General features: G+C 46.1%; 1 protein-coding gene across 1 annotated transcript in view; it reads right to left on the reverse strand.

Moving 5' to 3' along the window:
- The window catches only part of DNHD1 (dynein heavy chain domain 1), a 337,397-nt gene that overhangs the window by 118,620 nt on the left and 192,546 nt on the right, over positions 1-26,231 (reverse strand). Inside the window, exons 25-27 of the mRNA XM_069203282.1 lie at positions 14,073-14,385; positions 6,602-8,597; positions 1,694-1,899 (exon numbers count right to left, since the gene is read on the reverse strand). Of these exons, the coding sequence (XP_069059383.1) occupies positions 1,694-1,899; positions 6,602-8,597; positions 14,073-14,385 (2,515 nt within the window). The remainder of the gene's footprint in view (positions 1-1,693; positions 1,900-6,601; positions 8,598-14,072; positions 14,386-26,231) is intronic.

Consider the following 26,231-nt stretch of genomic DNA (forward strand, 5'->3'; position numbering starts at 1 on the left):
CCCCATTTTGAAATAACGTTAAAATTGATTAACGTGCTTCAACTTAAAAAAAATATAAATATACATTGAATTTTTTGTTAAATAAAATATGTTATTTTGTGATAACATTTAAAAACATTTTGAATTTTACAAAAATGATTGTAATTTTTAAATAAATTGATTACATTCATTTATATTAGTTCTACACGTGACTTTTTATCATTTTTAAAACATACCAAATAACTGGAAATATTTTACTTTAGGAGGGACTTTTTAAATAGATCTTTAAAAAACATTTTTTAACTTAACATATTTAAATTAAATACTTAATTTAAAATTAATGTAATATTGAAGCAGCAGTTTTTTATTGTGCTCTTCATTTAGAATATATAAAATGCATTTACAATAATATTTAATATATACATATATTTACTACTTTAAAAGTTTAATAAACTTTCTAATTGTTACCATAGGGAGAGTTCTGCCACCTGTTTCAGGAGATGAAAATGTGTAAGTCTAAACTTTGTAATAAATTTACACTTGGAAACTGAGTAGCCAGAAGTAACACATTTACTACAAAGTATAAGAGTAAATGTACACATGAAGATTTATTCACATGTAAATTTGCCTTTGTGAATAGGGTCAATAGTCCCAGTGATTCAAATAATTTGAGGTCGAAGTTGATTCACGATGGCATCTATGAGTATGTGAAGTAGTACCCCTGTATAAAATATTAAATACCTTTGATGAATTGACCCCAAAACATAAACAGTGGGACTCAAATGGAAATATTCAAGGAATATTCAAACCCAATTAGACTAAATAGAAAGGCCTGGATTTTCTTTGTAAACGCTGGAACCAACATTTTGAGCAGAGGGACAGAGGTAAAGATAGGAATTGAGAAAATGTCACAGAAGTGAAAAGGGGGAATGAAGGGAAGCTGCAGGAAACAAAAGAGATGTGCTGCATATGTGTGGCAGTAAAGGGCATGAGAGGACATCAGTGAGTTTAGAGCCAATATGCATGAGGACATAGTGCCATCTAGCACAGGTGAAAGAGAAGAGGGAGTTAAGGAGCTCGGAATCATCCACATAAAAATGGCGAGAAAAGATGCATGATGCACAAATTGTTTATGTCATTAACTTGTGGCAAAAATGACTATGTAATTCCTCACCCCTGGAATCCTTAGGAAAGATCATCCAATGGTGGCAATTCAGTCTGAATCATTTTTAATGTATATAGCACTGGAATATTGGACCTATTCTAAATGAATCTCTTGTCTGTGCCATCTGCTGCAAATAAATATTTATTTTTCTGAACCTATGTTGAGAATTTTACTATCCAAAGTGAGGCCAGTATTTACATTGAGATGAAAATCATGTCTGCATTGGTGTGGCTGGCCAGAGTAAAGCTGATCCCTGATGTGGCTTGGCACAAATAAGAAGCTGTCCCTGGCCAAGGAACCATCAGCAATACCTGTTGGGCCAAACTAGTCCTAGTCAAAGCTTTTTAACTGGTAGTAAACAATCAGCGGCAGGATGAAGGGAGCACTGAGTCTGCCGGTAGCAGTCATCAAAGAATAAATCAATAGGAAGCAATACTAATGCTGGAAAGTGCGACGGACCAGAATAAATCCCCAGAAAAGACTAATCACTGAAGCCTGGCCATGGAATTATACTATGCAGTTCTTGAAGGATTTGAATTTCTAACTCACCTGGGCCTTGGTGACCAGAAGTGCTGATGGCCATCTTCAGCTGGTGGGACGCGACCTCCATCAGAGTCTCCTGGCTCCAGGAGTGATAGACATCCACGCTGCTGGTCAGCTTCAGCAAGGCAATCATAGGAGGGGACAGCGTGTCCTCTCCAGTGGAATCAAGCAGTATTACAACATGCAAGTTGTGCATGACCGTCTGCTGAAACCTACAAGTAATAAACAAGAGTCAAGTCTATATATAGGAAGATATATGACCACCAGCTTAGCAGGTGTTTGATAAAATAAGACTATCTTCTTATTCCTTGAGAAGGTCAGAATAATGCTTCATCAACATACATTTCTAGGTCATAATTAGTCAAATACTGTTACCTTTGTTCATATTGTAAAATAAACATTAGGCCTTGAGGGAGGGAACAGTAGGTTCCCAAAATGCATTGGGCAAGAAAATGGTAATGGTTTATGCAAATGATTTACAAACAATTAAAAAGCTGTTCAATCAAAATAAATGTAAAAGTAATTAATACATAAGGATGTAAAACTGAAAACAGTGAGGCCTTTTTAAATGGTGCAGATCTGTAAGATACTAGTAAAGTACACAGGAGAGCCACCATCACTACTTACTGTAAGAGCCGAAGTCCTTTCTTTCTGCTCAAGAAGAGACATGAACATTACTCAAAATCTGTTCTTTGTAGCCTGACAGGGAAATAGACAGACTGTCATTTCACCAGGATGACATAGCGCTGAGTACTCTGGTGTGAAATATGCAAAGTAAAAAATGTGCATTCTTCTAAATTGATTACAAGAAAGCACCATATCAGCTACTAGGAGTTCAGTGGAACCCCCCCTTCCCTATTTCCATTACTGACACTGAAAAAGGATTAATCGATTTTGCTGGTGCACATTTCATCCTCCATTGTGGTGACTATGTTGCCTCTTTCCACCCATCACCCTGAGAGTTATCTGCTAGGACAGCAAAGGTTTCTCTACCAACATAACTTATCGCCATGGGAGGAGCTTCTTTGCAGAGGATCACTGGTGGAAAATCCACCAATGAAATATATGCCACCAAATGTGAGCACTGAAAATCTACTCCCAAAGTCAGGGTACATCATCAGACCCCACATGTCAAGTTTACATAAAATGCTGGGGTAGATTTGTACTTTGATGAAACCCTGTACTTTCATTTTTACTTACGTTTGTCACATTTCTGTAGCACTATTTCAAGAAGAGGGAACAGTAATTTAATTAAAGACAGGGTACATCATCAGTTCCCACATATCATAACTTACCCTCTCCCACCTTCTCGCACGCGTCCCCTGCCCTTTAATGTGGAAGCCCCTCCCACACCTGCGTCCCTAGTTATTGACCTCTAAGGTTATTTAGGGCCTGTTTTAGATTTTGGCGGATGGGCTCCTCCGTCACCAACTGGGGTGCACCAGTTCACCCATCACCACCTGCCATCGCAGTGTTGCTACTTCGGTATGGAGTTTTGCATCAGTGTTGCGGAGGGAGATCGGACGGTATGATCTACACTCCCTCGGCTCCTTGCCTGCCTTGAGGATCAGGGATATGGTTGACTATGGACAATGAGGTGGGTCATCCAGCCTTCTTGAAGCATCTCTTGATAGGTGGTGTGACGTAGGGGGAGGGTTGAGGGTGCTAAACATTTGTAGAAGGTGGCTTTAAAGCCTTCTAGGCCTGGTATTCCCAAGACCATACTTTAAATATTGCTGTCAGACTCTCCTCTTTAAGTTATGGGTTTGTTAAGGTGATAACTATCTGTCTGTTTCAGACTGGGCAATGCGGCTCCCGTTGGGTAGGTGATAAACTCATTAAACATCTAACCTTCCCTGAGTCGTCAGTGTGTGTTCGCCTTTCCATCTTTTAAATTCACCTCTTATGCTTTTGGCATGGCGTGGTTGTAGGAGATTGGCCAGCAATCTGCCAGATTGAATTCCCCATGTATAACATGTATTATCTAGGTTAGCCTATACGTATGCCGCGCGATCTGATTTTAGGGATTTGATGATGCTGCGCACTATGAAGATTTTCCTCAAAAACTTTTGTGACTGTGTCTGTTTATACATTTTCTCAAGCCCGCTAAGCTCTTCAAAAAGCTTTGTTTGCGATGCTCTGTGCACTTTACATACAAGAGCTGCCTCTGCAATGAAATGACCTCACTTAAAACACCCCAGAGGGTGGCTGCCTTTACGTCCTCTGTATCATTAGGTCGAAGATTTAAATACCAAATACTATTGTGTTAGTCTGGCTTTGGGTCCAAGGTAGCCGGAGGGAGCGTCCACTTCAGCGTAACTGGAGGCTACTGAAATCATTCACTCGGACACTCTTCTCCCAGTCAACTGAGTAGCTTGCAAATGCATGCGTTGGGATAGCCCTGTGGCACACCATCAGAGACTTTCCAGCATAACTGTATAAAACCAAATATGCTATATCTGTTGCTATAATGCACCGTAGTAGTATGTCCATAAACAAAAGACACCTGATGGCTCTGCACATGGGAAAGAAAATCTTCCAACAAAAGTCTGAGGGTTTTCAATTTCAAAAAATGATGTGGGGAAATCTCTTGACCTTTGTCAAGGGGCCACTGACATGTAAATTCCTAACAGTATATGAGTGAGCTGACTAGTGTTCTATCCCACTTCTGAGAGGGAATACGTACTTGTACTGCATTTACCATGATGCACTGGGGCTGACTGCATGCTGGAGTGTGAGGCAGGGTGCTCCCTTTCTGGTTTTATACTGCATATTTACAAGCCCCTTGTGCCACCTTAGCGCTGCAATAGCATAATTTTATTGATGCTAAGGTGGCTTCTCTGATGCTCCACATTTAGAAAGTGGCGCAATGCTTGCATTGCACCACTTTGCGACCCCTTGCGCCATGTTATGCCTGCGTCAGGCATAATGTATGCAAGGGGTGCATTCCGGCGCTGGGAGGCGCGAAAAATGGGGCAGTGAAATTTACATTTCACTGCACCATTTTTTCTGTCATTTTTAATGCCTGCTCAGAGCAGTCATTAAAATGATGCACCCATTATATTCAATGGGCCTCCCTGTGCTTTGCTGCAGTAGCGTCAACATTTTTGACGTTAGTGTAACAAAGCACCACAATAGCGTCAAAAATGTTGACGCTATTGTACTAAGACCGCCATGGTGCACTGTATTGTAAGTACAGCGAAACCATGGTGTTGTTAGGTGCCAGTAGGGGGCGCAAGAAAAGTGGCACATCATCTATGATGCAACACTTTCTTGTAAATGTGCCCCTAAGTTCTGGCAGGGGGAGTATTGCATGCTCCCCTGTGCCAGAAAAAATATGCAATTTTCTAAGTAGAATTACCACCCAGCTAAATTGGATCTGGTATTCCAAAACCCAGGAAAACTGGGTGCGGGAACACCAACCCACTCGGAATCAGGCACAGCAGAATTCCACTGAGTAATTCAGCTCCACCTAACTCATGAACAAGGCCTAAATGTAGCTTCCCTAAAGGGATAAGGATCCAGATTCCTCTTTCTCTGCCCCAGGGGTGAGCCCCCTGCAGCGACAAACCTCAAATCTTGTAGAAGCCACTGTTTGTGGTAGAAACTGAGCCACTCACAATCAACCCATTATTATGTCTCAATGTTGAGGATTCAAAGTACTCTGATTCAATTTTATGGCCTGAACACTATATCCCAGTGAGTTCCTCACCAGTACCTATGTTTCCACTCCTCACTTCAATGCTGAAGTCACACTCACCAGCGTTAAATGGAGTCTACAGACAAATGCACTATTTATAACATATGGATATCTCGACTCATTTATAGGTATCTTTTCTAGTTAGAGCTGCTTAGAAAACAAGTTTATTGAAAAGGTGTGTTCTGGGATCTCACTTGGCTATTTGTGATCTAATATGGCTATCAGGCAGAGACTCTAGATGGAGAAACTAACATTTTACTCAAATAGCTTTTAGCCTCCACAGGCCTAGTTGCAGAATAAAGTTATAAATTAGATTGCACTGCACTACTTCTGCATTTTGTGCACATTTCAAAAGATGACATGATTCAAAAAAGATCCCAGGAGTATTCCACTGGCTATTGTAGTGGTCTTGGAGGAGTCCAGTGTGGAACCTTTACACAATTATTAGATCTAAAGAGCAATTCTCAATGCGTACGTGGGCTGTAAGTATGCACTTACATATGCAACCTTTTTCCTTTTTCTCCATGGGGATATATTCCTCCCTCAGAAGAAATGTCTTCTCCTGAACCACCAATAAATATGGTGGCTTTCCTTTTCACTTCTTCAAGTAGCTCAGTCTTGCCTGCATTCCCAGCTTGGGAAAGTACCTTCAAGAGGTATACGAACAATCAAATAATTAGCGATGTTCATCTTCTTGGTTCCTAAAGCAAAGCATCAGGTTTGCTCCTAATCCTGAACTTATGGACCTGATAATTCCACCACACCAGCAGAATTTCTGCAATTATATCTTCACCTAGTGAATGCAGTGTGCCACCGACTCACATTCTGTGAATCAACTAGGCCTGGAAGAGACAGCTATGTATTTGTTTCCAGGAAGACAAATGGCCTTCCATCTCTCTGTGTTCCCGAGGGTGGTTGCAGACTTGCAGGCCTGATATGGGAGTAGTTGTCATTCGGTTGTGAATTTTTCATGAACCAAACTTTATGTTGTGGCATTGAGCATAAGGTTCTGTTGGTTTGGATATAAAAGGGATATTGCCAAATGAAGTAGCAGGGTTGAAATGAACAAAAATTACCATAGGTCTAAATAATTTAAATGATTTGCTTGAACCAATAAGGTAAAGCAAACAAGAAAGTGGGAGAATGAAATGAATAGCTTGAAACAGGAGAAGGACATTGACAATGCAGATGTGTAACATGCAAATGACTCCTACCTTTCCAGCGCCACTTCAGGCTTTATGGTCTTTTTGATGTTCTTGTTGGCTTTAAGGAATCCCTGGAAGAGGTCTTCAATATCTTCAGGCAGGTAAAGTCCTTGAAAGGTGCCCTCTGAGATCAATGCCAACACTTTTTGAAAGTTGTGGACCCCTGCCCTTTCCTGTACCAGGAGTGTGGTGCTCTTCGCCAGGATCCCAGCATTCCAGCTAGCTTCACATATTAAAGTGTGAACCTCTGCCTCTGTGGCATGGTCTGGTACTTCAAACAACGTGGATTGGGTGAGCTTGGCTGCCAGGCTAACCAGCAACCGTCTACCGGTGCCCAGACACCGAGCCATGAGGATGCTGTGTCCACGAGGTGTGATCAGGGTCCGGAGGAGACGAGCAAGGTGCTGCAGAACCTCTTTAGGAAACACAGGTCCATTTCCAACAGACCTCTCTGGGTGTGTTTCATTTAGTTGTTTGTAAAGTTGGCTACTGAGAATTTCTGGTTTGCATTCTTGGTATGCTTGTTGATCTGATACACTGCTACCGGTCGGAAACATAGCCATACTAAAAATAAGGTCTTGCAGCTTTTCTTCCGGGCCCCGTAATAGGTTTGATGGAAGAAGGGGGCCTGCGATGGTTGTAGGTTGCTGTGTTCCATTTTTCTTTTTGGAAGATGCCGTTCTCCTCCTTCTTCCCAACGTGCGATGCCTTCTGATTGAGGATCCAGCACCCTGAGACCTGGCTGACTGTGGTGGCGGTGAAGGCTGGAAGGCCGGCTTCGTTTCTGGAGTACTGATGACATGGTCTTCTTCTTTGCTTTTGATATTGGTTGGTCTTGAATGACCAGGTGTAGAGCTGAAACTCTTGGGCTCATCAACAGAAATAGAAACTGGGATGCTAGCCTTGGAACGGTTCTTCTGAACAACTGAGGGCAGCGTGTCAGTATCACTAGTGGTATTGTCAAAATCACTCTCCTCCTCGCTGTCACTCTCATCCTCCTCCACTGAAGTGGTGGTGCTGCTGGAGAGCCGCCCACTGTTACCCAGACAAGCCACATTAAAGGACTTGGGATCCACGTTTACTCTATACTCATCAGTTACAGTATTCCCATCTATTTCTTGTTCTGGTTTCCCTTTCTGCTCTTGGGTCTCTTGCCCAGATGTTTCTGATATGACAGTTTCATCATCTCCATAATACACATCGTGACTGGCTATGGGGTCTCCTTGAGATATGTCCAGGGTTGGGTGAAGTAATCCTTGTCCATCACTCACCAGGGGTTGAACCAAAGACATCTCGCCCACTGTCTCTGGTTCTTTAGAAGACAGTTTACGTGTAGCATCCTCAGAACAAAAAGATGATTCTGCAACTTCTGCCAACATCTCTACAAACTGGGTCTTTTCCTCCTCTATCAGTAGGCGATCACAATACGTGCGGAGGGATTCGTGAAGCCAGAGGCGGGCGAGGACTCTCGCATTCAGGGTTGAAAGGGGATACTCCTCTGGAAGATGCTGGCTGCTGAGTAACACGGAGCCTTCCACTGGGCTGGAGAGAAGTGCCACGAAGTGTGGCGAGAGTAAGAACAGGCCTTTGAATGTTTTCTCAATGTCATGCAGAGAGAAAAGGTAATGGCTGTGGCTTGGGGAAGGCCTAAAGGATCTTTTTATAGAAAGGTAAATGTCAATGGTGGCGCTGACCAGAGCGGCTGCAGTCTCTGCTGGCCTGTCTAGTGAAGGAGCCTGCCGTAACCACTTTTCAGTCCTTGGAGTATAAATACTAATTAGCGACTCTCTGGTTGCAGTTGGCAGTGAGACAATGGTGAAGAGCCTGGTAAAACGTGGTGAGACGGGACACGCAGGATTTGCTGGTGTTGATATTGTGGCAATATAATTGACTCCCTGGGGGTTGAGGTAATGCCCAAGCTGGAGCAATTCTGCACTTTGGCTTGCATGTTCAGAGAGACCTTGGCGGAGAACCTCAAGGATGGGCTGACTCCCTTTACCAGCAGCTGAAAAGTAGACAAGCAGACAGTCAGGTTCGGAGGAACAACTTTCAATTACTTGCTCATCAAACTGTGCTTGCTTCGAAGGCAGGTACTTAATCTTTCATCTCTCTACCATGAGTGGGTAATAAGATCATAACTTGAAATGTATGTACGAGCTCATACTGCACTCCAATATCTCCTCGTGACCTGTTAACTATTAACAAAAGCATTGTGCTCTACACACACACTCAGATCTATGTTTACCAACAGATCACATCCATTCCCAGTCCTCTTGGTACCACCACACAGTTTTTATTCAGTTGGCACTAATTCTGTAACTGTTTATTCAATAATCATAAATTGGAAGCAATTTCTATACAATTGAAGCCACTTCTTCGAGTGGCCCTCAACATAATTAAACATGAACACATTTTGTACCATGGTTAAGATAAGACACGGTGAATCACAATAGCCCCAGGACAGATGCAAAGCAACAAAGCAGCAGAACGAGGATAATAAATGTTAGAATGTTTGCGATCGGTTCATTAATCTAAAGTGGTAGCCCTCTTAGCAAGTGAAGCAACACTTTCTCCTATAGAAGTGTCACATGTTGGCAGTCAAGTTGGATTGGTGATACTACCTTTCAAGCCCTTTCTCTCTGGGAATGGGCAGTAGCTGAGCAAGGGAGAGGATACATCCAAGAGAACATAAATGCTGATTGGGAGCTATGCCATGCTTGCCAACAGATGGTCTCCTATTAGTCATATTTTTTGGGACGTGCAGGAAAGTTTGGGACAAGGACATGCTTCTATGGAGCGCCTAAAAAACATCCATTGCTGTAACAGTGGGAATGTTCTGAACCTCAGAAGCCGAAAGACCCAGGCCCTCCTGGGCCAGCTGGCCTCCTGATGGACTTGTATGTGCCTGGTTAAATCACTCCTTTTACCTGTGGAAAAAAATAACTCTAGGGGCATGATGAGCAAAGGCCAGGGCTGGGATCAAGATTTGGACTGTATTCTAGATATGGATGGCACTGAAAATTCTCACCCTTGGTCAAGAAAACATCCTTATTTTAGTGAACACCCTGACTGTAGGAAAGCACCCTCTTTTTGGCATGGTTACTCCCACTTTTTGCCTGCTATCAGTATGCTTACACTGTTTTCACTGGCATCCTCCTAACCAGGACCCCAGTGATTGTGCTCTCTCCCTCTAAATCTGGTTGCCTAGGACTTTGCACACCCCACATTTGGCATACTGGTGTCCCCTTATAAGTCCCTAGTATGTGGTACTTAGGTACCCAGGGCAAGGGATCCCCCATGGGCTGCAGCATATATTGCGCCACCTATGGGGAAGCCAATGCAAAGTGTATCTGCAGGCTTGTCATTGCAGCCTGCATGAAAGGGTGCATGCACCCTTTCACCACAGGTCATTGCACCAGGTCAGTGTAAGTCACCCCTATGGTAGGCCCTCCTAGCCCGGGGGCAGGGTGCAGCTCCCTGTGTGTGAGGACACCCCTGCATGAGCAGAGGTGCACTTATGAACTTCAGTTCCATTGCATTGGACTTCATAAGTGCGGGGAAGCCATTTTACCCTGTACTGGACACAGGTCACTACTTCTGTCCAGCTACATAATGATAACTCTGAACCTGGGTGTGTTTGGTATCAAACATGTCGGAATCATAACCCTAAACTGTTGCCAGTATTGGTTGTATGATTTCATGCACTCTGGGGGCTGATTAGAAGACCCCACCAGTGTTGGTCCTACCAGTCTTCCAGGGTTTGTGGGCTGCCCACGCTGCTGCCACCCCTCAGACAGGTTTCTGCCCTCCTGCTGCTTGACCAGCTCAAGCAGAGGAAGGCAGAACAAAGGATTTCCTGTGGGAGAGGGAGGCAACACCCTCTCCCTTGGAAATAGGTGTTGCAAGGCTTGAGAGGGGTCCCCTCCCCAAGACACCGGTTTGCTTAGAAGGGCACATTTGGTGCCCTCCTTGCATAAACCGGTTTGCACCAGTCCAGGTACCCCCGGTCCCTGCTCTGGCACGAAGCTGGACAGAGGAAAGGGGAGTGACCACTCCCATGTCCATCACCACCCCAGGGGTGGTGCCCAGAACTCCTCCAGGAGCAGTAATGCAGTGCAGGAGCAGTAATGCAGTGCAGGAGCAGTAATGCAGTGAGAACACCACAGAAGTACCCCACGCCAGTTTCGAAAAATAGCCAATATTTATCTTAGTAAAACAAGACCAAAATGACAAAAATCCAACATATACATTTTAAAATATTAAATTCTAACAAAGCGCTTCGAAACACAAACCTCCAACTGGGGCATCAATTATTACCGCCAGCCTGGCCCCTCTGGCAAGGGAGTGCAGGCCAGCCACAGAGACCCCAGGGACAGCGCCTTTGAAAACAATGAGGTAACAAAGCCTGTGCACGGGAGGTGAGGCACTGCTGGAGCCAGTGCGGCACTGGTTCCTTACTGCTACCGGGGAGCTAAGGCCTCGGTACCTTACTACTAGGCAGGGGAGTTGGGGTGTCAGTTCCTTACGGTTGTGAGCCATCGGTTCCTTACGACCTGTGGGGTTTATGAATCCGGCAGGTCAAGATGGGAAGCATCAACTTTGCGGTGTCGCAATCACACCATGGGGTCACAGGTGCTGCGGCGGAGTCAGGTGTTGCAGGTGTCGGTGACACGGCACCCGGGACTCACATTGTAGCAGGACTTTGGAGGTGCTACGGCGGCATCTGGCCGGCGGCATCGGTCGCAGTCGTTGGACTCAGCGAAGAGCACAGCTCCAGTGCAGGCTGCGATGTGGAGTCAGACAGCAGCACCGGTTCCAAAGTCGTTCTGGAGTCGATTTACTTGGTTTCTTCTTGGTTGCAGCAGAACTCACTCTCAAGGGCCTAGGAACTGGATATGACACCACTTGGCAAGTCAGGACTCTCAGCAAGAGAGCCCAAGAGCTGGCAGATGAAGTCTCTGATGTCCCTCAGACTTCTTAGCAGGAAGCAAGCTCGGTCCAAGACCTTGGACAACCTTTGAAAGCAGGATGTAGAAAGCCTAGTCCAGTCCTTTAACTCCCATGCAAGCGGCAGGGCAGCACAACAAAGCAACAGGCAGAGAGACAGTTCCTCCTACAGCATTCAGCTCTTCTTCCTGGCAGAATGTCCTCAGTCCAGAAGTGTTCCAACTTTGTGGGGTTAGAGGTCCAGTACTTATACCCATTTCTGCCTTTGAAGTAGGTAAACTTCAAAGAAAAGTCTTTGTAGTGCACAAGACCCTGTCTTCCCTGCCCTGGCCCTGGCCCTAGACACACCCCAAGGTTTGGAGACTGCTTTTTGTAAGGACAAGCACAGCCCTATTCAAGTGCAAGTGTCAGCTCCTCCCACCACTCTAGCTCAGAAAGACCCATCAGGATTTGCAGGGCACACCTCAGCTCCCTTTGACTGTCTAGAGTGAATTCACAAACAGTACAACTGTCATTCTCACCTAGACGTGTATTTCACAGACAGGAAGAGCCACAGAATGGTTAAGCAGGAAAATGCCCACTTTCTAAAAGTGGCATTTTCAAACTTACAATTTAAAAAACAACTTCACCAAAAGATGTATTTATTAAATTGTGAGTTCAGAGCCCCCAAACTCCAGATCTCTATCGTCTCCCACATGGAGATTACACTTAAAAGATATTTCAAGGCAATCCCATGTTACCCTGTTGAGAGGTATTTGATATATGTTGAGAGAATTTGGCAGTATTGCATTATCAGGACATATAAAACACACTAGTACATGTCCTACTTTTTAATTACACTGCATACCGTCCATTGGGCTGACTTGGCCCTACCTTAGGGGTGGCTTACATGTAGTAAAAGGTAAAGTGTGGGCCTGGTAAGGGGGTGCATTTTCCACGTCAAAATGGCAGTTTAAAACTGCCCACACAGGCACTGCAGGTCTGAACCATGTTTACAGGGCTACTCATGTGGGTGGCACAGTCAGTGCTGCAGGCCCACTAGTAGCATTAGATTTACAGGCCCTGGGCACACATGGTGCACTATACTAGAGACTTACTAGAAAATCAAATATGCCAATCATGGATAAACCAATCTCTAATACATTTCAGAGAAAGAACATATGCACGTTGTCACCGGTTAGCAGTGGTAAAGTGCACAGAGTCCTACAGCCAATCACAAGAAGTCAGAAAAAATAGGAGGAAGAAGGTAAAAATTTTAGAGATAACCCTGCAAAAAGGGCCAAGTCCAATACACATCCACCAAATACAACTGTTCTCTTTCCTCTCCAAGTTCAGACTCACTCACTGCTGTCCAATATCTTACATTCACAAGCAGCAACTATAATACTAGTTCAAGCCATCCTGCAGCCTTTCTGATGAAAAAGCCCAGTTCCCTAGACCTCCACCCACACTCCTATGGTCCTCCTCAACTAAGACCTGCCCTTCACATACCAAATCACTGAAGTCATAAAAAGAGGGTTTCTATAAGGCATGTTTAACCTCCTGACTGTGTGTCATAAGGACGTGCCTTGTCACTAGAATGAATATTTCCTGTGTAGATTATTGCCAATGCCACTTAAGAAGGTGAACAAGGCAAGTCATTGGGCACACTGTAAAGAATCCAGGCCTACACATCTCATAGAGCTTTTAGATTTAAATGGACATCTTTTCATCCTGGTCATGAAGTGCGCACTAGCTGCCAGTGCATGAAAGGTTGCAGCTCAAAACTCGCAGCACTGACATTAAAATGTTACACTCTCATAGTTCTAGCTACCTCCGTAAGATCTTCTTGAACTACCTGCCTATCTCACGCCTACGGCCAGCCTCCCCTAATCTGCTAGCCAAGCCATTTAAGCACACATCTGTGCATCCTTAGTACTTGTTCATGCTGAACTGTTTTCATCCATTACGGAATCAATAATACATGAATCTTTAGTTATTCACACAAATTCTGTTCAGGTTAGCGGCATAATATTACCCTAATTCACCAACATTTTCAAGAGCAGGCTTCATCACAAATAAAAATCTGTGATTTCGTTTTTATTCCCCCAAGAAACATGACTCTTGTTCCCCTCATATAAACAAGTACAACTGCAGGTCTGTACTTTTTAATCTTGATTTGCTGGACCAGGCAACTAACGCGTATTCACTAATATCTGTGCATTGTACATGTATATTCAGCCACCCCCTCGAGCAACATGGTTTTTCTGTCCTGTAGGTGTGATGATTCTCTCCACAGTTGTATTTCAATCTCCCTCTCTCTCTTACTCATTGTTACAGACACATGCGTTCACTCCCTATCACCAGGATAGGTTTCAATCCACTAACATTTTACTTGGCTCCTCAAAATTGTTCTCTATCTTACCACATTCACCGTTGAAGACACAACTCCTGATGGACTAGCAATCACAAGCAAAAGGAGCAGTGATCCATGTGTTTGACTATATGACTGAAAAAGGCGTGAGAGAGTGCAGAAATAAAATCATACACATACCAGGAGAAGCAGCATGGAGGTCTTCCAAGAGTAAAAGATAACGAGCTGGTAGACCTTGCACAGACGTTGACGGAGTCTCATGAAGTGAGGATAAAGGGATGCCAGCTCTCTTGCTGCGTGGAACCTTACTGGCCAGTAGCTGGCGTAGGTGGGTTGCAGTTGGGCAGGTGCTGAGAGGAATACGGTGGTACGTGTGGCTGTGGTTGAGCAGCATTTTCATGAAGGATGACTTCCCGGACCCAGACTCTCCTGCCAGCAGCACAGGGTAAGAAGAGCCCAAAAGCAGATCCATCAGGTAGAACAAGCTCTCATACTGCAAATAAAGAGACAGGTGAAACTACACTACAGCTAATGTAATAATGTATTAGTAGATATTGCATGACTACACACAGACCAAGGTGAAACTATGCCACAGCACATACCATAAGGTATTTATACGTTATGCAGCACGCAGGCCAGGGTGCACCCAACTACAGCACATATAATAAGGTATTAGTTAACAAGTTACTTATCTTTGGTAGCACTTTTTCTGGTAGAGACTTTAACTAACCGCAGATTCCTCATCTTAGAGTATTCCCCAGCTGGTAGACTGGATCTGGAAAATGTTCAGCAGTACCCCTGTGAGCCGGTAACTAGCATGGGGCAGCTTGGCTTCAACACCATCCATGCAAGGTGCTGCAGAAACAGTTTCTGTGCCAGAAAAAGTTTTGTTCTGCACCATCTTGCCTTTTTTTTGCTCCACCGAAACAAATGAGGAGTTGATCGTCCACCCCGTGTTCTTTGGAAAGATCGATGTAAAGAGAGAGGGTGCTCTTTTTGGATCCAAATGATGGACTCTCCTCTTCCTTAGAGCGATGGGGCAAGGTGAAAAATGTTGGTAGATTGATGCTTTGGCAGATGTGGACAGGAATCAGTAGAAAGGAGGATCTAGCCCGAAGTACCAGTTTGTCCAGGTAGAAGCTGATGTTTGGAGGTGTAACCGAAAGAGAGTGAAGCTCACTGATCCTCCTGGCTGATGTAGACTGAGGTCTCTCTGGGGGATAACAAAAGGGCTAGTAGGGAACAAGTGTTGAGGGCCTTAAGGATATGCGTCACAATAGGTGACTTGGACAGTAAGGGCTGTTCTGGTAGCCGCAAGTAAGCAGAGATGACAGAAAGATAACCTTTACCAGTGCCAAAGGCAAGGCCCTGCCAGGCTAACAACAGCAAAAACAACAGCACCTCCTACAAGGAGGCAGAAAGTAACTTTACGGGAGGAACATCAAGCCACAAGTTTATGCTAGTGCAGTTGATGCCAGGCTGCCAGGATGACATCACAGATCTGACGAGAAAGATTAAAAGCATCAACTGCCCCTGCTCAATCTCCATGCATGAAGGTGGAGGTACACAGGTTCTGGTATAGAACTCTACACTGTTGGTGCAACAGGAGGGGATCCTGAAAGGGCAGCCTGATCCGAGGACAGAAGCTCAAGCTCTGGAGTTGAGGATACTAAACAAGTCTGGAACCTCGATGATAATTTGGGCCCAGGGTAGGAGTGATATCCACAGAAAGGTGTATAGGAGTACCAGGTTGCAGTCTAACTGGAAGGCGTCTCCAAGGTTAAGCAGCTTTGGAAACTCCAACGCACAGAAGCACTGTCATTGCGCGTTCTTGGCAGTGGCAAACAGATCAAGCCAAGGTTCTTACCACTGGCAGAACAGACTTTGCGCCACCTCCACATGTAGATGCCATTTGTGATCTGCAAGGCATTGACAGCTGAGTTTGTCTGCCCCGATGTTCACAAATCCCTCCAGATGCTGCACGTTCAGGAAGATGCCTAGTTGCTCCAGCCAAGTCCAGAGGCGCAGTTCTTCCAGGCACAAAGGTCCATGACCACACATCACCCTACTTGTTGCAGTACCACATGGGGGTAGTGCTGTCCATGAACACCACAACCAGCCTTCCCTTGATGGATGGGAGGAAGGCCCTTAGCGCAAGCAAATTGCTTGCCGCTTCAGAAGGTTCATGTGGCCCTTGTCTCTGCCGGATACCAGAGTACTGTGATTACCACCTTCCACAGGACTCCACCCCATCCCAGTAGTGATGCATCAGCCACCACCGTGAAACATAGGTGGGGAAGGTAGAGGGGTCTGCTGTGACCCAATTGCAGTTCAGTCAGGAAAGATTCTCCTGACGTAGTGACCACTGGGAGTACTTATCTCACTGCAGAGCTCGCTTATGCCATCTGGCATGCGTCTCAAACAGGATGCAAGAGCCAACAATCCCAGGAACATTAGAGTCAGTCTCACCAAAATCAAGGACTGCAGCTGAAACATCTGGATCCTAACCCCAATGTCCAGAACTCTCCACAATGGAGGATAGGCGCAAAACCGCATTGTGTCCAGAATGGCTCTAACGAAAGCGAGCATCTGAGAAGGCATCAGGAGTAACTTCAGGATGTTGATAGTGAACTCCAGTGAATTCAGAAGGCTTCCTGTATTCTTGAGGTGGGTGACATCTTCCTGGGGTGAGCCCGCCTTCAACAGCCAGTCATCGAGGTAGGGGAAGACTTGAACACCCGATGTCTGCAGATGAGTCACAACCACTGCCATCCCTCTCATGAACACCAGAGCGGCACTGGTGACGCCAAAGAGGAGCAGAGCAAACTGGAAATGCTCCTGCCCGCCATGAACCGCAGGTAACCTCCATAGGACTGCAGGACGGAGATATGGAAATACACATCCTGGGGGCCCAATTCTACCATATAGTCTCCATGGTCCAAAGCAGACGGGATCTGAGTCAAAGTGAGTTCTTGAATTTATCTTTCAATAGAAAGGCATTCAGAGGGCAAAAATCTAGGAAAGGACGGAGGCCTCTGTCTTTTTGGGTACAAGAAAGAAGTAGGAATAACAACCACACCCTACTTCTGATGCTGGCACCTTCTCAAAGGCTCCTTTGGCCAACATAGCCTGCACTTCTGACGGATTAGGGAGAGATGATGCTCCATGAGCTGTTCTGTGGGTGGTGGCAGGGCTTTCCTCTGCACAATTGGAGCACCCACTTGTCAAAGATTATTGCTGCCATTGGGCCAGGTGGTGTCTGATCCTGCCGTCAACAGAATTGGTGTGCTGCCCGGAGTACCCATTGAGTGGTTTTGAGGCCACAGCACTCGGAGGGGCTCGGGACTGCACAGTATGCTGAGTGTCCTCTGTAGGATCCTCATCCTTGCCCACACAAGGACTGGGAAGGTGCTGGCCTGGGGGTAATGTTGGTACTGTGGACACCCCTGGAAGCCTTGGCAGTGGCCAGGAAAGGAGGGAAAGAACTGTTGCTTTGATGGGAATCCAAAGAAAGGACCAGGGAGCTAGCGGTGACCTGGCTCTCCTTGAAGCGCTCGAGCACTGTGTCAGCCTTGTCTCTGAATAGGCGGGAGCAGTCAAAGGACATGTCTATCAGAGATGATTGGACATCCCATGAAAACCCCGTGGACCTCATTCAGGCATGGTGGCGGAGTGCCACCGTAGGGGCCATGGCCCTGCCTACTAAGTCAGTGGTGTCCAGTCCACACCAAAAAGTGAGCATCAGTGCTTCCAGATCATCAACCAATGCCTAGTATAGAATGGTTAGGCACTCTTCGGAAAGCATGGGTAGCAGCTGCACAACCAAAAGGTGCGAGAGGATCAGCTAAAGCGACAGGCTGTTTTTACCGACTGCAATGCTAAGCTGGTGGAAGAGAAGATCCCCTTCTTGGGGTAGTATTAACACGCTTGAGTTTACCTTATTTGTTGAGGCTTACACCACCAGGCTCATGGGAGAGGGATGATGGGAAAGGAAGGTTTGGTCTCTGGGGGAGGGAGCCCAGGTGCAGGGTTTCCCCAGGCCTCCAGGGGAATATTGGTGGGGACCTCATTAAAGGGCAATAGGGGCTCTGCAGAACTTACTTGTGGTTGATGCACCTTATTTATTCTGTCAACACATTGGTCTTGACCTCGATGGAGGGTAGCTGTAGGTCAAGGATTTCCACTGCCCTGCACATCACCATTGCAATAGATGTGCCTTCCTCTGTGGCAGTGCCCAGAGGAGAAATGGGGCCACAGTCTGGAGAGGTGTCCAAGCCACTGGCATCACCCAGCACCTTGTCCCGTCAGCAGATTCACACCAGCCTTCAAACCTGCCAACTGTAATCCAGTATAGGCATCTTTCAGCTCCATGTGGCCTGAAGGTGCACCAGAAGGAGCTGGTGGCCCAAAGATGGGGTGCATGGCATCAGAGAACTCTGAGTTGGGCAGGAGTCATTACAGCTCTGGTAAATTAGGAATTGTGGAGCCCACAGGCTGCCAGCTCCTTAGGTGGAGTCCTGGAGCAAGGCCTAGAAGCATGGCGCTTGCTAGGAGAGGTCTAAGAACACTTTAACATCTTCTTGTGCTTTTAAGACGTACCTGAATTCGATGACAAGGACTTGGAATGGAATGATGATCGTCTGCGGGATTGGCTCCAAGAACGGGCTTGAGATCTCCCTCAGGAACAGGACTGAATCGGTGTGGAGCCTTCTTGTGCCACACCACTAGGAGATTCACTGCCTGCTTGCAAATTGCCTTTGGGAGCATGGATGTGCAGCTGGCGCAGGCCTCAACCCCAGGCACCATAGGTAAACCACGTGTGTGCCAGAGACAAACATCTGTCTGTGCATTCTTCACCCAAGCTCCAAAAAAGGGCAGCAAAAAGACAGAGGTAGCTCTCCAGATCTGCACTGTTGGGGCAGAAAGAAAAGTGATGTTAGCTTGCCGGGAGTCAAGCTTATATAGGCACCACACACGTCACTTCTGACGCGGACGACATCAACGTGGAGCCACCTGACGCCACCTACTGGCACACAGAGGTATTGCTCAAGATTTCCTGGATCCAGTCTGAGGCCTGGGGAATATTCGAAGGTGATGAATCTGCAGAAGTCACTATCAGAGATGTACGGTCTCACACAGACCAAGGTGAATAACATCTTAATATTGAATAAAATGCAGATCCAGGAGTACGTGACAAAGACTCTGTACTCAGTTACACACACACTGACAGCATCATGAGTCAATGATCTGGTCCAGGGTAGGGAGCAGAGGGAAGGTGTTGGTATGCATGGGGCAAAGGGGTATTTATGGTGCTTACGGTTGGGGACGTCCTTTGGTTAAAGGATGTTTGAAAAAGACATACAGACTGTAACTACGGTATATTTAGCTCTTCAGTGTTTTCATTACTTTATGGATCAGCAAGATTGATTGAAAAGCATAAGGGAAATGGGGATTCTCCTTCAGAGTAGCAATAAAAGAAAGACTCAATGGCAGGAATATGATGCCCAATACCAAAATATTCATGAAAGGTTTAGCCTTCTATGGTGACAATAGCCCACGCACTTACAGCCGATCTAATGTAGCCATCATTCATACTTTGACAAATCTGATGTAAAGGCTCAATTGAGTTACAATAAAATTGTTTTTCCACTGCAGCAGGGTATTTTGAAATCAAATGGAATTGGAATCTTGAATGATCAGTTGTCTCTTTTGTCACAATTAGAAGCCTGATCCATCGGATCCGTCTCCTATGTGAGGTGGCCCATGGTCCCACAGAAGTGCATGAAGCCATCTGGGCCACAAGCCACTGAATCCATCAAGCTGTTGACACCTTCTTCTTTATTTTCGAGTATTCATGCATTGTTGTGAGGGAAAGTCCTTCTCATTCAGATTTTTAGTTCAGCTGGTGAGCTGGTCTTTTCCTTTGACAAACTTCATGAGCGTCATTCCTTCTGTGACAGTTTAAAACAATATCTTACTGACATTAACACACAATGGGGACTAGCCAAAGTAAATTTAATACCAATAAAACTGAGATCATTGTTTTTGGTAACCACCACCAAAATTCAAGCTTGATGGCGCATCTAGGTGAATATTGCACCTTCCCTAGATATCCAAGTACGCAATCGCGGACTCATCTTTTACCAACAGTGATCCTCCCAGCACACATTTCAAACTGGCCTCATAATGTGTTCTTCTCCTTCACACACTAAGGATGCTGTTCTTTGTCTCCCTAGGACATGTCAAAAGCCCGCAGAGCTGGCACTTCTCTCATCCACAACAGACTCAAGAGATATATGATCAATCAGCTGCAGCATATTCAAAATGTATCTGCCTGAGTTATTATTGGTCTTACTCGCACTGAAATACTTTCTCAACATTTGATTTCCCTCCATTGGTTTTCAATTCATAACAGCATCACCTCAAGGTGCTGTGCACGTCATAATGCATTGTTTCAATCTGGACCAAAGTTAACTCGTGAACACATTAAGCATTGCTCTCCATCGCATACTCTTCGATCATCCCATGCATGTTCTGACAACTGCTAGCGCTGACTGAGCTCAATGTGGAAGCAGCATTTTTGGCTACATAGACTTCAAGATAGGGAATTCTCTCCCTTGTTTATCTGTATGCTTCATTTCCTAAAGCCATCGGGATTTGGCTATCCACCACTTTTACCAGCTGGTCTGTTAACTTGTCAGCTGTTGGTGAGTAATTGGATCAGCATCAGGATACTTCCTTGGGGTCCAGCCTCATCATTCAATCATTCATGCATTGATTTATTCATTCAGCGCCTATAAATTAAGACACTGAGTTAGTTGCAGGATAAAGCGTGTATGACTGACAGGCAAAGCTGATAGATGGTATCCAGCACCAATTTGATGAGAAGTTTAGATTTCAGTAGTGATGTGACCTCAGCCAGTTAATTATTTAGATAGAGGCAGTGGTGGATTACTCTTATTCTGAAATCAGTTGGGCCATCTCCTCGGTGCACACTACCAGTGGTGACTTGAAACCCAAAGGCTAATGTGAACCTGAGCAATCCTTACCTGGAGGCCTGGCTGGTACTGGTACCCAGTTTGTTATGGAAATGACTACAAGATTTGCTGGAGAGGCCATCTTGAAGTGCTCAACAGGAAGGAACTCTATCCTTCTGCGGCACTATGGCCTCTAATCAAGAACTGTCCAGGGAAGGAGAAGCTGCAAACACAAGAATGAAGGAGGTGGGACATAAAATAACTCTTTCCAGTTGGCCCAGCAGTTGCAGTTACAGGAACCAAAGGTCATCCAAAGCCAGTCAACAGCCGACATGTTAATTCAGAGGGCTACACAGGCTCAGGTGTGGACCTGACGGAGGCATTCTCTTTCTGCCCACCTTGGGCTAAGTACTTTGGCTCACCCTCACTCAGCTGACTGACTGTTTCAGGCGAGGCATGCTGTTGTCTGATGGGTTGAGACTCATCAGGACTACTATCTGGTCTGGGCCTGGCCGGTAGCATCCAGCCAGGTATTGCTGCAATGAAGGTGCCCAACTGTGCTGCTTTTTATTGTGGTGATACAGGTTCTGCTTGTCGGCCTCATCCACATACCCGGGGCTGGTGGGACTGGCACTGCTGACCCAGAGGAGCTTAGGGCCTCCCTGCACTTTAATGTGCATTTCATTTACTGGGATATTCTGGGGACGGCTTGGGATGGAGGGGTGAAGGTTGTATGACAACACTTCCTGTGACATCATTAATATGCAAATTAGCTCTCACACCTAATGTTGAAAACTCCGCATGGAAGCACAGCTTACCACGTTGTACCCTCACCATCCTACACTGTGTCTACTACATTCAAGGCTGCTACTTCATCAAGGTTCACTTGGTGCTCTCCTATCTCCTACCAGAGCTTCATACTCACATGCTGTCTGTGCATCCATCTATGTCCTAGCCCCTGCATCTGGAGTCCTCCATTTCCAGCTTTAAAGCCATGTTTGCAGTGGCTTAGACAACACAGATATTTTGTGTCTGCCCAACAGAATTTCAAGACAGGTCACATTCCAGGTGATATTTTATCACAGCAATATATAGGGGCCTTCCTTATATGTTGTACGCTTATAAGAACACCTTAAATTAGGATCTTGGATAGTCGTGTGAGAGCGAAAGCAGTCCTCATCGTCACAGCTCTGCATGTGGCCACACCCACCACCGCCCATTCCTGGGATCTTTTTCAAAAGGTGGTGCATTACTCTCTGTAAGAATGTTAAAGCAGATCAAATAGGATGATATGAAATTTGAATCCTCCTTAAGGGGTAGTAAAAATCATAAGCTCCCATGTGTCAGAACATACTCCAGCGTAGGATTACTCTAAAGACCAGTCCAAAAAGATATCAAACACACAAAGTGTGATGAGAGAGGAATGATTGCAAATAGTCTAAACCACTGGTAACCACTCTGGGTAGCAGTCCAACCAATTGTTTTTCACCTACTGTGTCACTCTAGACAGAGGCCCGCCTAATGTAAATGAGTACTCATCTTGCTCCTCAAGGGAACGGTTCACTTTGACCTGCCAGGCAATGGTCCCTGTGGAAGGGAACAAAAGCACCAAAGACTGATTTCAGCCTTGTTAGTCCTCATCAATGAAGCTTGGATTCTGGAGCACACTGAGTAAGGAACCCATGTCTGGGCATACCCCTGGCTACTTGGGGCACAACATCGGACGCACAAAAGGTGATGGGAGGATGCTTGCAAATAATCTAAACCAATGGCAATTGCTCTGGGCAGCATTCCAACCCATCGTTTTTCATCCACTGTGCCACTCCAGATGGAGGCCCATTATATGATTGTCTGTACTGATACATGGGAAAAGTCCAAAGGAACAAGTTGCTTACCTTTGTAAAGCATTACCTGGTAGAGACTCTATCTAGCTGCAGATTCCTTACCTTTGAAGGCACGCGGACGTCATTTACTTTATACACAAATTTTCATGCCTGGAGCGCAGGCCCATAAAATGAACTGACGATCATGTGTCACAACTAGAGCCCTGAAAGGGACAACCCTAACCCTAGCAAATGAGTCCGCAGACTGGGGAGGCATGGGTAGGTGTAAGGAATCTGCAGCTAGATAGAGTCTCTACCAGATAATGCGTTACCAAAAGTAAGTAACTTGTTCATCTGACAGACTTTTAGCAGCAGATTCCTTACCTCTGAATAGATACCCAAACCATACCATCTTGGTGGTGGGCTGCAGAAAAATGTAACTAGACTAAAAAGGGCTGCAGGACCGAAAGGGTGAAATGCCCATCCCTATGGAACTGTCTGTCCAGGCAGTAGTGTTTTGTGCAGTGATGCCCATGTTGCTGTCTGACAGATGTCCAGGACTGGAACACTGCGTGCGATAGCTGCGGTTGCTGCTGTACCCCTGTTTGAATGGGCCATCAGGAGGCTGCTTTTTGGCCAGTGAGGAGCAGATTTTTAGACAGAGAATGACCCAGTGCGAAATGGTTAGTTTCTGTACTGCCCGACCTTTTTTATCTCTCACATATCTCACAAAGAGTTGGTCACCCACCCGGAACTCTTTTGTGCGGTCAAGGTAGAACAACAAAGCTCTTTTTGGGTCCAGCCGGTGGAGTCACTCCTCTTCCTTCGAGGGATGTGGAGAAGTAAAGAAAGCGGGCAGGGTGACAGTCTGTCTCAAATGCAATGGGGTCACCACCTTTGGGAGGGAAGAAGCACGGGTGTGAAGCACCACCTTATCATGAAATACCACAAGATAAGGAGGCTTGGACGACAAAGCCTGCAGCTCACCCACCCTCCGGGCAGATGTTATTGCCACTAGAAAGGCTGACTTGATGGTAGGCAGCCAGAGGGGACAACTGTGTAATGGCTCAAAGGGAGTACCCATGAGGTACGAGAGAACCGGTTTCAGATCCCACTGAGGCATAATGAAGGGCGAAGGTGGAAACATATGTACAAGCCCTTTAAGAACCTATTTACAATAGGGAACTTAAGTAAAGGCAGCTGCAGAAAAGCAGACAGCGCAGAGAGATAGCCTTTAAGAGTGCCCAAAGCAGAGCCCTGCTGGACAAGGCAGAGAATGAAAAGAAGAACCTCAGAAAGAGAAGCAGAAAGAGGATCTGAAGGCCTTTTCTGAAAAATATGTTGCAAACTTTCGCCAACAGCAGGCATGCACCGTTTTGGTGGAGGAACGCCTAGCTGCCAGAATTACATTACAGACTTAGGGAGGAAGGTCAAAGGCTGTCAACTGTCGCCGCTCAATCTACGCACACGAAGACGCAGAGTTGACTGGTTCGGGCGTAGGACCCTCCCCTGCTGCTGCAACAGACGATCTTCCTGAAGAGGCAGCCTGATCGGAGGATCAATGCTCATTTTCAGAAGCTCAGGATACCAGACTCTCCATGCCCAGTCCGGAGTCATAAGGATTACTTGGGACCATTCGTTCTTGATCTTCTTGAGAACTCTCTGCAGAAGTGGTATAGGTGGAAAAGAGTAAAGGAAGCCTGAACTCTACTTGTGACAAAAAGCTTCACCGAGAGATTGCCACCTTGAAAACTCCAAAGTGCAATACTGCTGACATTGCACGTTCTCTTTGGAGGCAAACAGATCTTGTCAAGGCTCTCCCCACTGCTGAAAGAGTCTTGGAACCACCTCTAAATGGAGATGCCACTTGTGATCTGCTAGGCATCAATGGCTGAGTTCATTTGCCCTGGCGTTCAGAGAACCTGCCAGGTGTAGAACCACCAGGTTAATGCCCTGCTGTTCCACCCATTTCCAGAGATGCAGGGACTTTTCATTCACAAAGGGTCCACAACCCCACTCCGCTCTGCTTGTTGTAGTACCACATTGTGGTGTTATTGTCTGTGAACTCCTGCACCAACTTCTCCTTGACAGAGGGAAGAAATGCTTTCAATGCTAGCAGGATCGGCAAGAGCGTCAACAAATTTACGTGGAGTCCGAATTCCGCTAGAGACCAGAGTCTTCTGATCTCTACCTCTGCCTTTGACCCAATTGCGGTTTGTGAGCCACCGCTGCAGATTGTTCTACAGTTCTCCTCAAGATCCGGACCTTGTCAGAGAGATTTCCCTGATGCTGCACCCAGTGGAACTTCAGGTCGCATTGCAGTGCCCACATATGCCATATGGCATGCTTCACTAGCAAGATGCAGGAGGCCACGGGGCCTAGCAGCTTCAGAGTCAGTCTCACTGAAACCCAGGATAGAGGCAGAAACATCCTGGACTTGCTGCTCGGGAGGATAAGCCTGAAACTGCACTGTATCCCGAACATCTCCAATGAAATGGAGCATCAGAGAGGGAGTCAGGTGTGACCTTGGTACATTTATAGTGAACCCCAGCAAAGGCAGGAGGTTCACCGTAGTCTGGAAGAGGGAGATGACAGTCTGGGGTGAGTCCGCCTTCAACAGCCAGTCATCAAGATAGGGGAAGACTGGGACCTCAAATCTGCACAGATGAGCTGCGACCACCACCATCACCTTAGTGAACACCAGAGGGGCACTGGTAAGGCCAAAAGGTAGCAGGGTAAACTGAAAGTGCTCGTGGCCTACCATGAACCGCAAGTAACGCCTGTGGGCAGGCAAGATGGGAATGTGGAAATATGTATCTTGCAAGTCCAACACTACTAGCCAGCCTCATTGGTCTAGGGCAGATAAACCTGAGTCAAGGTAAGCATCTTGAATTTCTCCTTCTTGAGGAAGAGATTGACGGTCCATAGGTCTAGAATAGGGCAAAGGCCCTTGTTCTTTTTGGGTATAAGAAAGTAGCAGGAATAACAACCACTGCCTACTTATGACAACAAAACTCTTTCTATGGCTCCCTTAGCCAAGAAACCCATAACTTCCTCTCGGAGCAAAGTTATGTGATCCTCCACCAGCTGTTCTTGTGTTGGCGGTATAGCAGTAGGAAATGATAGGAAAGGAAGGGTGTAGTCCTTCTGAATGATATGCAAGGTCTATGTGTTTGATGTAGTGGACTACAGGAGGAGGAGATGATGTTATATTCTCCCTCCAACTGGGCAACCATGGGTCTGCAGAACCAGACTAGGAGGGCTGGCTTGGAGGTTGCAGCTACCAGGGGGGTGGGTGGCGGATTACTTCTGTCTTCCAGATCCTTGAGGTCTGAAGGCACCACACCCATGTCCTCGCATAGCTTCAGGAGCTTGCACAGGGCAGTGGCTGGCAAAGGGGTAGCATGGTGGTGCGGCCCTTCCATGGCCACGAAAGGGGTGAAAGGCAGACTGGGACGGGGGCCACTGAGAGGTCCAAGGACTTGCCCGTAGCCCAAGAGTCCATAAAGCACTCCAGCGCCAAGTCTGCCTTTTCGCCA

Source organism: Pleurodeles waltl, chromosome 8 (genome assembly GCF_031143425.1).
Source record: "Pleurodeles waltl isolate 20211129_DDA chromosome 8, aPleWal1.hap1.20221129, whole genome shotgun sequence".
NCBI classification, from domain to species: Eukaryota; Metazoa; Chordata; class Amphibia; order Caudata; family Salamandridae; genus Pleurodeles; species Pleurodeles waltl.